The following is a 14,549-nucleotide window of genomic DNA, read 5'->3' on the forward strand; positions in this document are numbered from 1 at the left end:
AACAAAGTGTTTGTCATTTTGAAACACATCCTGAAGAAACCCCTGAAACTATACTTAAAGATGCTGGGAATGGATGTGTTTGTATGAGAACCCTCTGGGATTTTGTATTTACAAACACCATCATTGTAAAGACATATAATCACTCAACTATCTGCTGATAATTTTATCAAAATTATGGGTTGCAATTCAACTATCCAGCCCCTGTCATAACCCACCAATTGCTACAATCTAACTATACATCATATCAAGACTTATTACCTACCCTCGTTGGAATGAATCTTACATGGTGAGAAAACTGTTGCAACATGATGACCTGAGTCAATTGCTAAAATTAATTTGGAACAAAGGGAAAAAGAACCCTAATTACTGTCCATCACAATGCGGAGGAGAGATAGGATGTCTTTTAGTGAAGAAAGGTGGATAACATCATTGGTGGGGAAACTCTTTTTGGATAATCACCAACAGCAACTGGAATTTTGATTTTGATACTGCATCCAACTGTAGTTGTGTTTGTTGCGACCTTATGTTTACTGCTTATAATAATTTTGTATATCAGAGTTTGACAAAAAATGAAACAAATTACATCAATCCAGTATGTAAAACATATACAAGCCACTGATTTGGTATGTAAAATAGTATATAAATAACATTAATTAGGAGACTTAAGATCAATTATCTGATAAGTTTAGTTTACCAGTGATCCGCAACATGTCACATATTGATAACAAAGAGGCAAGAGGAAACCTCACTACCACCCCGAGTCAATAAAGTGGATTGACTGTAGTCGTGGGGTGGAGTGTGACAGATGCACTCGACCTCTTAACTGAACTAGCAGTAGTTTGGTGAAGGCTCCAAAGGAGGTAAAGGCCTGAGCCGTAGCTGGGCTGTGAACTCCTCTAGTTTCAATCTGTCCTCGAAAAACCCACAAACGAGCAGAGTGGCACTGTGAGCATCAGTACATATGAGATTGGAACACTGACCCTGTGACTGATATCAACAGGGGTGACATTTCCAGGATTCATTTATCAAGAAACAAAAAAGTTGTGGGTACGAGGACCTTCATGCATGTGATGGAAAGGGTACTGAATTTGATTACGAGCCAACCACTTTATACTATAAATGACAACCTAAGTAAGCCTTCTTTGAGCTCTCCCTGCTAGGCAGCATGGTAGTGATCTCCCCTGGAGCTGGGACACCTTTCAAGATCACTCCTCAAGGCAGAGAGACCTTTTATCAATGACAGACCTTTGGTAAGCAACTGGTATTGCACATAACCTTGCAGTATGGTAACTTTGATTTTGTCTTGATAACAGACTGCATGCTGGATTGGTGCTAATGAAACATGACATAATCTTTGCATGTACAATCCCTTAGACATAAACCATTGTCCAAGCCTAAGACTGGACCCAGCCGCACCTAAGCTCCGTCAGTTTAGAAAGCAAGGGGGTTGACTCTGAACCTCGTGACTCGATGGAAGAGCCCTCCTTACCCTTTTGCGTCCACAGACTCTCTGTGAATCGTTTTAACTCAAGCGTAATTCAGTTTTCCTTTGTGTGTTTCTTCCATGCAGTAATTAATAGAGTGAACCTTGCCATTGAACTTTGTTAAGTCACACTTTTACTAATGCTAATACCTTTGTCAGTGATTCCTTAAGCATTCTAAATCACCCATTCACAACCGTTACATATTTACAAGCATGAAAGAGAAGCAAATAAAGCATTACTCTTGTTACAAATAAGGAATTTTAGACCAAGATTTTTAAAGATAGCGTTTTCAAAATTGTCTGCTTTCAGATGAATTCAGGCCATTAGCAAGGCATATCCTATTACAAAGAATTTCCTGTAAAATTCAGTTCCAAGTTATAAGGAATATCACGTCATCTGACAGCAGGCATGTCTATCCAGGCAAATGACTATGTTCAAATGCAGAGATTCCTTTTTTTAAAAAATACTAATTCCCTGGCCTGGCTGGGAAATCTTGATACATACAGTAGATCTTGTCAATGAATATTAAACAGAAAAGAAACGGGATCACGCTGCATCACCTAGGAAGGGCTGGTTTAAATCAAGAATGCAAAAGATTTCATTTTGCAAAATCTTAGTTACAAAATGTCAGTGATTATTACACTTAGGTTAAATGCAAAAATAAAGCATACTAAATAACCCAAAGCACATTTTTGAATGCAGTATATTTAATCTCTCTCCTCCATTGTAAGTTCATTTATTCCAGTATATCAGTGTTCTTAGTAACTCATTTAAATGGTCAAAGCTCTCCTGTATTCCTAAGTGCAAAACATAAATCATAGCTTCAGACCAGTGTTTACCAGAGTGTTCCAACTGCTCAAGATTCACCACATTTTAAAGCCTTGCTCATGAGACATTGATATTCATTTTACAGGCAGGAGCTGAAATGACATCACGCAGTCTATAAGCCAGCTGGAGGGGGCCATCCAGACTTTGCCCTGACGAATCTTCTCTGGCTTGAATTTAGAAGACACATCATAGATTACATACTGAGTGCAAAACCTCTGGTCAGAAGTAGATTCTGCATGGTAAGCCACCGTGTTGACTGACTGTGTCACATCACTGTCTGGTTTTGGCTGCCTAACCAGAATTTGTCCTCCTGCTGTTTTGACCAACTCCACAAGATCACTCTTCTGGTGACGGTTGAAAGATCCCAAAAAATAGAAGTAGCATCCATCAAACAACTTAGGCAGCTAAGTGGAAGGAAAAAAAAAGTATAAATACAGAACTTTACCACTGAGCACAGAGGAAAAAAAACTGGAAAGGAAAAATTAGCGCCTACAAAAAATACAATTTAAAATAACCAACACTGGAAGCTAGAACAGTAATTTAACATGCAAGGTCCTCAGTATAAGTATGCTATCAAGAAAAGCTTGCTTACATGGTAAATTCTTGCTTATGTTTAAATATTTTCCAGCCCAACAGGGTTTAACTATGAGCTAGGAATATCTACAGCTACTGTTACAATGCATTTCACAAACTTCTCCAGTGTAATCCATAAAGTAACCAGAAATTAACCCAGTTAAATATAAAGGTGGCCCTATATGGAAACAAGAAGTAACAAAAACCTTTTTATTCCAACTTTCAGATGATTTCAACTAGGTTTTAAAACTGAGCAGAGAAGACCAAAGCAACATCACTTCCTGTCCCATACAGCTTCTTCCACACATGTAATATCACACTCCGTCTGACAAGGTTATAGCAACATATCCACTAATAGAGAAAAATTACAGCTTTATGGATGTTCGCAGTTCTTTCCATCACCCTGCATATAATCAAATTTCTGTACAAGACCACATTAAAATTTTACATCTACTGAACATGCACATGTGGCAAAGGGCAAAAATGCATGAACAAAAGGTCATTCAGATAATCTGTCTCAAGCAATAAAACCCACCAGCTGTTCTCTGTTGAGCCGGCCTCTTCGTGGGCCACCTTGGATTTCATACTTCTCCTCCTGTTCTCGAACTGTGGTTTGTAGACAGGCAAGTACCCCTACAAAAATCACAAAACCGCAATAAGGCAGGCAAAGATTAGAGATCCCATGTTTTAACAGAGGCTTGCATGTCATTTTAGGGACTAAAGAGTTGCACTAAAATACAAGGATTACCCACAATGCAAAACATAGCATCAAAGCTTGTGTGTTTTCGTAATTTTCTTTTAAACTTGAAAAAATCTACAACCATGGTTGAAGATGCAAGTTGGAGGGAGAGAAGCACCATCACATTAAAATCAGTGCTGTACACTAAGATTTATTAGCTTTTCCTCTTATCCAATAAAGGTCAGCCACTTAATGTCAAATGTCAAATCGCTGATCATTTGGAGGCTTAAAGCCAGCATGTAGAACCAACTCTGCAGTTATGAAATGGAAGCAATTACCTGATAAAGAGCAATTACAAAGCAAGCACAAAGCTGTTTCTGAACAGCTATGGCCTCAAATAACAAATCAGATGGGATTTCAAGGTCTCCAAGATCAGCACAAACTGGAGATTTATTCTAGGGTTTAACAGTGGCATTCATTTTTGTTACCACTACTGCATAATGAGATTGTCTTTTAGAGTCACTGTGTTTTTACATTGGTTTAAGGCTAGTTATTTTTTCCAATACAGAATGCGCTGATACTAATATATCGCTAACATCAGGTAAACGTACTACCCGACCTCACTTTGGAAAGAGAAATTGCTGTGGTCACCCATTCAAGGATGGAACATTTTGCGCTCATACATACATTGCACCCATTAATAAAAATTACCCAAGAAAGTTTGCAAAGCTGATTTTGAAAACTGTTCCATGAGAATTTGTGGTATTGTCAAGGTTGTAACTTTTAAAGTAGTACCTCGCTCCTTGCACAGCATTTCTTACTCAGGCTACTTATTTTTACTGATTTCTACTGGGCAAATATGAAACCCATAGTATTAAAAAAATACAAACTAAAGAGTATCGGAAGTAAAATGTGGTGGTTTGATCCTAAAAAGGAAAAAAAAGCACATGACCATGAAGAGAAATGTCACTGATAAAGGTACGTGGATATCACAACAGTCAACAGATAGGACTATCTAATCTAGAGAGATCTTGAAAGCCAACTGTTAGCAATTTACCACCAGTTCATACAAACTCACAAAATGCAATGGGAATTCATATTTGAGTTACTAGAAGTTCTCCAACATACTTACATAAAAAAAGATAAACCTATGCAGTAAACTACAACTTGCTGAATACTACAACTATATATATCTCCCTCCATGTCAAAGTATCAGGTTGATTATTTGCATTTGTTCATTCCTTCAAGGAATATTAACATGAACTTGTACTAAACTAGAAGGGCAACCTAGTCATTTATCTTCTGGAAAAGCAACCTACATATTCATTATTGATAACAGCAATTAATACCAATAACTTTTCAAAGTACTCATAACTCAAAAATAAATCTAAAAGTTATTTCAATTTTTTTTAATCCTCACAACTCAACAAGACTTCCCGTGTCAATTTGCCTCTAACTTACACAGCTATTCTTTCCTTCCAAGAAAATATAGATGTTAATGGGTGCCGCTTACAATAAAGGAAAAACAGTCTCATCTAGTCTTAAGAACAGAACCATCCATTCATTAAGAGCATGTTTTATTTCAATCTACCATCAAAAGCTCAATTTCAAGGACTTTTACACCAGACCTGAGGTTTTTATATAATGAGTACATCACAAATTGAGCATCCAGTGCTGGCATCAGTAAATGAAGCAAATTTGATACTAAAGCAAGACTGAATGAATACAAAAGACTCTGATGTCTTTTTGTACTGTTATCCCCCCCCCAAAAAAAAACCAAACCCAAACACTAAGTCATGAAAATTACTTATGTTAGTGGAATGTCTATTTTAGCAGAAAATGCAAAATAGGTTATATCTTCTGCATACATATGTATGTCTGCCCACTTTACACTGCCGAGTCAAGTCCTCTGAGGAGTCTGTATGCCTCACGGTTCCTTGCCACACATAATGACAATCCTCCATGAGAGCAAGAAGGGAGCCTGATCTGTGTGTGTCCTGTTTTCATTGTATCTATAAGAACCACAAGATTAACATGTTTCCTTGAAAAACTGGAAATATGCAAACAGACCATTTGTCTAGCCAGTGCCTGCATGATCAGCATTCTCATTAATTTTAACTTTTAAGCAGCTAGAATCAGAACAGATCTGTGTCTTAACAGATTTGTGGCACAAAAGCTATGTATTCCAGATAGGCTAAAGAGCCCTGAACGTAAGTTCTCAGTGCTCAGGTGTTTCTCTTCAACATAAATATGTTAAAAGGCAACACTGTTAGACCTATACATACACACAATTTTCTGGAGCAACAGACTGTATGGTTTTTGGTGATGGAAAAGTAGTACATTTTCAATTCCCGAACATATTTTTCATGCAAGATGTAGAAGTAGAACTTGCTCTCACTCATGGGTCTTGTCATATTTGACAGATAAGAAAAAATGCTTTTTGGAACCATTTGCTCAGGGACAATTCAAGCAGTCTTGTCTAACACCTTGTCTACGTGCAGGTAGCAAAAGAGGAAAGGAAGTCCTTGGAATCCTCAAGCTCAGAAGAGAGGGTGCTTCAGGCTTCAACATACTACACGGCAATCTTACTATCAACAGCACAACTAATCCATTGTATCCACTTGGAAAGAGACAAGACAACACAGACAGGGTAACAGTGAAAGGAGAGCCTTAGGCACAAGGAAATGAGGCAAATGGCACGTCATGTGTCATCAGAATCATGGTCTAACTATATATTCAGAAAACTGAAGAAGTTAGCAACTGATGTTTGAGGAAGGTGCCTACGACCCTACGGTGAACAGTCAAATCTATCCATGGAGAAGGGCTTCCTAACTAGGAAAAGGGAGCTAAAACAATTTAAGTGAGACCAGTATGTCCTTTAACTGCAGACTTTGTTCAGACTGATTTCTTCCCGAGTTGCTCGTTTCTCCTCAGCAACTCCTGCATACTAGAAAGATTTTGTATTAAATAGTTAAAAGATTCACATCCTATAATTAAAAAAAAATCAGCCAAACAAAAAAGGGAAATATCCCTCTCACAGAGATCAAATGACAGAGGGCTCAAGCTGTGTTTCTACCTGATTCATTATACATTTGTCTAAACAAGTAAGTTCCTATTTGCCCATTCTTCTTCTCCCTCACTACACAAAACTTGCTGTCAAGTCACTTGCTTCTAGATCACTAATTTTGCTCCATCATTTTCAGATGCAGTCCAGCTAGATGCAATAGTCTAAGTGAGGTTCTCAAAGACAACATAAACAGTTTTGGTTGCATTACGGTGTCATTTGGAAGCACCAGGCATGTACAGGCTCTTATCATTCTTCTAATAGATGGCACAACTGCCACAAGATGACCTTGTGCTAAAAAAAAAAAACCTCAAATTCACACTTAAAAGTAGGAATACAAACAGAAGATTAAAGCACACTTTTTTTTTTTACAACTAGGGATTTTATTTTGACCACTGAGTGCTAAGCTGAGTTCACTCAGTAAAGCCCAGGTCTTTTTCTTGAGTAGGCATTATTAATTTTAAAGCTGCTAATGTGTACAAGTGGCTGGATAACATAACAGTTCCCTTTTAATAGTCTCTCCATCCAACTGAGTGTCATCCTGATTAAGAGGAATATAAAAGGAAATAAAATTCTGTATAGAGACATTTCCAGAAGCTCTGTTGACCTTACAGCAATCCTATTTAAGTCAGAGGTACAGCACCCTTTAACTTCAATCAGGAGCCACGCTAAATTGATTCCCAGAACTCCTGAGATTAGTAACTTCAAAACCCAGAAAAATTTCAAATGAGTGTCTCATTTGTTTGGCACTGTATTGAAAAGCCACCAGTGAGAACTCGATGCCAAGACATTGGTCAAAAGAATGGACTGAAAAAAAAAGGACTGCTATTTTCTTACTTAAAAAGTGATCAGGACACCATCAATGCTATGTCACCTCCCTTCTGAAACTGAGATGGACATGCTAAGTACTTACGGGAAAAAAATTTCAGAACAGGACTGAATCTTGGAAGAACAAGGACATCCTTAAAGAAGCTCTCTAAACAATGGTGGGGAAAGTAAACTAACTTTGGAGAGGACACCTGTAATTTTAGGAGGGGACAGAGATCAAGGTTCAGTTGTTTTCCTTCCCACAGTCACAGTGTGCACTCTTTACAGGCAAGCCTGAATTAAATCTAGTCTGTCTGTTATAAAATAAAATAAGACCATTCAACTTACTCAGGATCTCAGCCAATCTTGATTTATTCCTTGATACTATTGCCAATAAGAGCTGTGGACCTTCTAGGTTTGAGGCTGATCGCAAGTTTATTCATTAGGTTAATTCATTAACCCTAAAGAGAAGAGGGTGATTATTGCAACTATGCTTTAATGGCCCTCTAGTTTAATCACAGTAGTTGGATCAATTACCCACAAAAGGATAAGACTTGTACCAAGGCAAGTGGCTTTTTTTCCATTTCACATGGACCAGAGCTGTTTTGCAATGCCCAGTTCAAGTGTGCAAGCACTCATTAATAAAGCTTGCCTGACAGAAGACCATACTGGGGCAAGACTGCATGTGCAGAGGGGTCATGTAAGATTCTTCCCTAGAAATACAGAACATTAGAAGTTTAAAAGCCCTCTAAATAGCTGATTTCACACTTGCAATTTGTAGATACAAACAGGACCATTTGCACCAAATTCTAGCAAAAACTGAGTCTGCATTAAAGTCCCTAGAAAATATTGCAGAAAAAGGTTTTAGCTTAATACAACCGCATCTTAGCTTGATGCCATCACATTTGGCAAGGAGAATATTGCTCATTTTTTTTCCCTCATTAGCAAGATCAGTAAAGCACTACTTACACTGATCCTTATTACTTCACTGAACAGCTGCCCCAACCTTCTCACCTCCTGCTGTATAAGGAACAAGCAGGTTAAAAGGGTGCCCACTCTAACAATATCGTTAATTGACCTTTGCTTTGATAGAACTGTAGCTACTAGTACTGGAAAGAAAGAAATCATTATTTGCAAAATTTAAGATCAGAGCCCTATAATCCTTAGTCACGTAAATCTTATTGGTTTATAATGAAACTAAATGCATCAGCAGAAACAATTTAAACAGGAGAAAGTACAAAAAGAACTGGCTGCCAAAAGCAAGTCATAATCACCCAGATACCCAGGGGTAGCTCTCAGTAACTCAATTAGCCTTAGTGGAGTTTTGTTGGATTTGCATTAATAAAGCAAGGAGCAGGGGTTAGTCTCAAGGATCACTTAGAACAGCTAAAAGTAATTTAGAAATACATGATAGCAACAAAGATGATACAACACTACACATCCAAGATCCTAGTAGAGATTGCAACTGAAACTTCCTCAGCTCAGTCTGCACTGGGTTTTAAGACTTACATGCAGATTGAGTAAAGCTTGATGATACTGTTTTCCTAGAAAAGGAAGAAATCTGGACTGAGACAAAGCCTCAGGGGAATTTGGCACGGCTAGCTTCCGTTTGCTTTCATCAACAGCATTATTGGTTTCTGCTAACACACAGAAAAGAATTTTTATACTCTATCATGCTTATAAAGCAACTTTAGAATCACAGATTTTCACAAATGAGGTAGAGATCTCAGTGAAACAAGAGCAGTCTGGTTTTCCTACCCATGGAAATGACACAAGATGCTGCAGAGACTAAAATGAATCTGCCTAAGAATGGTAGTTAACAAGTTAATCCAGGTGATATTTATTAAACATGATGGAGCAGATGCTTAGGAAGTCCTTAAGCATCAAGTCCCAGAAGCCAGGAGCATGTAATATGAAAATCATTACTTCACTTAAAAAACTCCAAGTGTCATACCTGCTTTAAGAAATGACTATTTGCCGCAGCTGTTTTCTAGACTGATCAAAGTGACTGGACTTAGCCATTCCCAAGGTGCAGAGGTCAGGTTAAATTCCACTGGAAGTGCTTGTCCTCTAGATCCCATCACATGCTTTTAAATTAATGAGGTAATATTACCCATTCTTTTCCTTACAACAGGCTTCCGTACTGCAACGTTTTCTTCAAACCAAAAGTGAGTTAGAACAAAAGGACCCTCTAAATATGAAAAACTAAGTATCTGGATGACACAGAACAGAGGGAGTAGATACATGGTTTCCTTTTCCTCTAGGCCTTATTCCAAACCAGCCCACTTCCCAGCTCTGCAAAGACAAACACCCCATTTAAGACATTCTCACCCCCTTTTCTCCTCTGCAAACCCCAGCAGCTTCATAGTCTAAATTTGTGCTGACTTTGAAGGAAAACTCTTTCCCTCCTCCTTTCCAGAAGGTGTAGACACTGTGGGAGAGCAGAAGTTCAGACCCAGCTGATGTGAAACGTTCCCCTCAGCTGTACACCCAATACATGTATATGCACATCAGATATTTCTACCACCTCTTAGAGAGATATGAGTCCTTTTGTAGAAGGAGGCAGCTGAAGTAAGTCTCCAACTGCAAAACGCACATGAAACTCCAGTAATCAGAAGTTTTGAGCTGTTTTAAGGAGGAAGGGCTTTGCTGAGTATCAGCCTGTTATCTAAAAGATGTTTATGCATGGAAGATGGACAGTCCAGCCTGAGAAGCAGTCAGCAAAAGCAGCTTTGCTCTTCTCTTGTCTAATAGGCTGAACGAGGATGGGCATATTGCTCCAAGAAATTCAGAAAGATGTTTTCGCCTTGAAATGTCAGTCATGCAATCCCCAGCTCTTCCAGTCAACTCTCAGTTGTTCCAAGTCCTTACAGGAAAAGCAGGGTTTTTTTGCATTCTTTTAAATAATCAGAGCTGAAATAATTGCTACTGCTTCAGATAAGCAACACAAATGAAGGAATAAGCAATCAGATGGCTCAGAATTCTTCCAGATACTTTGCTGCAAAGACTGACACAAGCTTGTTTCAACGCATATCGTTACCAAGATAATTTTTCATTCCCTGCCTTAACAGATGACAATCAGTTTAAGAATAAACAAGCTGAAAAGCTATTAAAGGCTTCTGCTGGTTTTAATTACACTATTCTATGCTCTACAAAAAGCATAGGGGAAATACAGTGATACTTGAATCTTTGTCTCAGCCTACTTGCAGAAGGATAATGATATGCTACTTTGTGCCCTATTACTGTCCCAGAAATAATGAAGCCAATAAAATAATGAAACCAATGAAAGATATGGCCAAGGGCAAGGACCACAGTGACAACAGTGTCTCAACTGAATTCTGTGCTGCTTTGAAAGTAGATATGCTGCTGACAGTGTATTATATATGGAAATATAGAACTGCAACTGTTAATGTAATTTTTTTCTTCTGTGAAGATCTAATATTGCTCCGTGGTAACATCCTTTCATCCTAATCTTTCACCTGAAGACAAAAGGAAACCCAAAACCTGAAGCTACATCTTGCATCTTAGAATTATACAAGAGAAGGAAATTGCTTTAATTGGAGAAACACACCTTTAAAGCCTGCTATAATGGAAGAGTTAACATAAGAAATGCGCTTTTAAATTAAATACTGGTTTTTGCCAACACGCAATGTCTGTTTTTTTTAAAAATGGTGTAATTATGTGTAGGCTATAAATATAACTTTAGAAATAACAGTCAAATGCAGCTTACGTTGTAGTAAAAAAAGTCAAATACTCAATTATGCATAGTCAGCATTAAGTGCTACACTGAGCTTTGTTTTTTCAAATGTTTCAGTGAAGTTTTTTAACATTACTTTACTTCAAGTAAGGTTTACAACACTGAACTATAAGCAAATCCTTCAAGTTATTTCTGGAGAAGAGGAGGCTGAGGGGGGACCTTATTGCTCTCTACAACTACCTGAAAGGAGGTTGTACTGAGGTGGGCCTTGGTCTCTTCTCTCAAGTAACAAGCAATAAGACAAGAGGAAATGGCTTCAATTTGCATCAGGGGAGGTTTAGATTGGGTATTAGGCAAAATTTCTTTACTGAAGGAGTGGTCAGGCATTGGAACAGGCTGCCCAGAGAGGTGGTAGAGTCGCCATCCCTGAAAGTATTTGAAAGACGTGTAGATGTGGTTTAGGAGGCATGGGGGTGTTGGGCTGATGGTTGGACTTGATGGTCCTAGAGGTCTTTTCCAACCTTAATGATTCTATGATTTGCAGTGGCTTTGACAGAAGCAAGGTGGAATATGCACACACTTTTGAAAGTTTATTTGCATCACATTTAAGAAAACTTATCCAAATAGAAGTCAAAAAAGCAACAATAAATGGAGAAATTATAGAAAAGAAAATCAAAGACCTCTTTTTCCTAGACAAATGTTCCATCAGCAGGAGTCCCATTATTTATTATAACAATCTTTAACTTGTAATGACTCTGAAGAAGACTAATAACAGACTGGTGGGAACAGATGGAGTGGTGCTGTTAATTATAAGCACTTAGCTGCATCAGACCCCATGAGTTATTACTAACATTTCCCACTAGGGAGGAGAATCACTCCCTTTTAAGTAGTATGTTGCTTACTAAGCTGGAAGCATTAGCAGTCAGTATTGTACTAATCAGTACTAACAACATAAAACTCAGCTGCAAACAAAAAATATGAAAATATTCCCTGAGTAACGCCCCCACCATTTTATTTACTTTTTCTTTTTGAATCACATCTAAATATAGACCTTCTTCCACAGGGATTTGAACTCAGGTCTCACTGATTAAATCTCCCTACCACTCAGCTTAAGCTTGCTAAGCATCCAACTAGCAAGAAGAAAATGAAATAAAGGAAAACTACCCTGGCACATATAACACAAGTCATGCAGACCTCCTGACCTGAGTGAAGCCAAGAACCTGCAAAGTGATTTCACTACAGTCACAGATTATTCAGTCTTCGTTAAACAGGATTAAATCCAGAACACCTGCACACATCCTTTCCAGTCACACAACCCAAACATCACTTCTAGGCCTTCTGAGTTTCCTGCTGCATCCCCACCTCCAGACAGGAAACCATCTCCCTTCTGCTTATGAACAAAGTGTCTGGAGGTTACTAAATCAATCAGCCTGCTTAAGCATAAGCAGTATTTCTCCATGTTACATATTCAACAAGAAGGTACTCCTATTCCTATGAAACACAGTACAAAGACAACACAATGTTTTCCTTTTGCAAATGCTTATAAGGCCACAAACAGAAGCCACGGCAGGCGTTGTGGAAAACATCTCTGAGGGGATACTAATTCAACAGACCCTTTAAAAAAAAAAAGCTTGGAACAAGTCCATTGACTACCTAGAAGCCAAATGAACACCCTGAAAAGAGAGTCCAGTGTTCAAAGAGTCTGATGATGTGCCTTATTTGAAAAACTACTATGCATCTTTTGAAGCTTTAAGCAGTGCCTTCATAAATGTTAGTGACTGGAAAATTTAGACCATTAAAGAATCCTTATATTCTGATGTTTAGTCACACAGTAGAAAACTGGAATGAAATTTGTCTGGGAGTTTTCCATGGATAATTAACTCATTTGTAGTGTACTTATTAGCTAAAAGGACTTAGCCATAAAGGTCAAGGGGAAGAAGATGGCTTTTACAAATACTGTGAAAGCAGATACTAAGAAACACATCAGAACTAATAAAAAGCAGAATTTGGGGTGTAAGTCCACAGAGCAGCTGTATAAAAAAGCATGCGCTGTATAAAAAAAAATAATAGATTGCCTGAAAGATGGTATCAAAGATGCTGACGGGACACTATGCAGTCATCTTTCCTTGGAGGTTACTATTTGAAGAGCACTCTGGTCTGCAGGGTTCATGTATACAGAAACAGGTATCAAAAGGTACACATACATTTGATCTGACTGAGACTGTGATTGCATAAAGCCTGACAATTTTCCCAACAGAGAACTTTAGTGGAAAGTACAAACACGGGTTATGATCTGCTAACAGCCTAACTTGTGTTGGAAGTTATAACTTTCAACAGATCTCAGCTTATATGTAAATAGGCAACCCCTTACCTTGCTCCAGGCCGTGACTGTGTACTCCAAGCAAGCAAAAGTTTCCTATCAATTTCAATGGAAGCTGCTTATAAGAAATCCAAGAATTGAATAAATTCCTCTTCTTCCAGGATATTTTCCATAATCGTCCAAATCACTCTTAATGTAGTGCTGAACAAATTCACTCCACGCTGATACTTAAGGTATGACCTACCCAATACATCTAATAATGAAATGCACACATTTGCCAAGGAAGGAGTAGCTGTATTTAATTAAATCTCTTGTCATTCAGGAGATTAAGAAACAAAACCCTCACACTTTATATTAAGCTAGTATTGATATTAGGGCAACTGTTGAAAAAGAAAATTTTCTCTGGAATGCCATCTACAATTTCTGCTTAAAAAGCCCAAAGAATCCCATATATTTAATACTTACATTCAAACTTGAGGACCCAACATCCAGTCAGAACAGCCATCATACATTTGACAGTACTTGGCATTGGAACATCAGGGATAACAAGATGAGTTACTAGGAGAAAGATTACATCAGTAGTACTAAAAGCACATAAAAATCAGAACCATGCCTGGCTGAAAAACAATAAATCACTATTTAAATAATAAACAGACTATAAATTATCAACCACTCTTTCCAGCACAAGTATGTGATTTTTCAGAATAAGATGTAAGTAGAAGCCTTATTAGAAATCTTGTGAGTTTCAACATATACTTGACGTGAAAAAGGGAACTCACATTTTTATAGTTCTAAGCTAACACTTAAATCTTCAGAGGCTCCAGTTTCTAGGATAGTAATTTTTTTTCTTTCAATCCTTTTAAAGTTATATTCAACTTTGATAGGAATCTTACTATGGGATCTCACTGCTTTAACACAAAGCTAACAGAACTCAAATCACAATTCTGGAGTAGTAGTCAGGGTAGGAAAGATGATAGGGAAAAACTACCTTAGCACTTCTTTCACAAGCAGGAAAAGCAGCACTCCAAGGAAAAACTAATAGGGGGGATTAAGATAATGTTCCCCTCCTCAAGAGGAAACAAAAACCCCCAAGTCCC

The 14,549-nt window shown here is 38.0% G+C and overlaps 1 protein-coding gene across 1 annotated transcript in view; it reads right to left on the reverse strand.

Annotated features, from left to right (window-relative positions):
- Positions 1-521: 521 nt before the first annotated feature.
- Positions 522-14,549, reverse strand: part of BARD1 (BRCA1 associated RING domain 1) — a 55,409-nt gene continuing 41,381 nt past the window's right edge. Inside the window, exons 9-11 of the mRNA XM_075094069.1 lie at positions 13,918-14,010; positions 3,421-3,518; positions 522-2,716 (exon numbers count right to left, since the gene is read on the reverse strand). Of these exons, the coding sequence (XP_074950170.1) occupies positions 2,387-2,716; positions 3,421-3,518; positions 13,918-14,010 (521 nt within the window). The 3' untranslated portion in view covers positions 522-2,386. The remainder of the gene's footprint in view (positions 2,717-3,420; positions 3,519-13,917; positions 14,011-14,549) is intronic.

The sequence above is a fragment of the Phalacrocorax aristotelis genome, chromosome 5 (assembly GCF_949628215.1).
Source record: "Phalacrocorax aristotelis chromosome 5, bGulAri2.1, whole genome shotgun sequence".
NCBI classification, from domain to species: domain Eukaryota; kingdom Metazoa; phylum Chordata; class Aves; order Suliformes; family Phalacrocoracidae; genus Phalacrocorax; species Phalacrocorax aristotelis.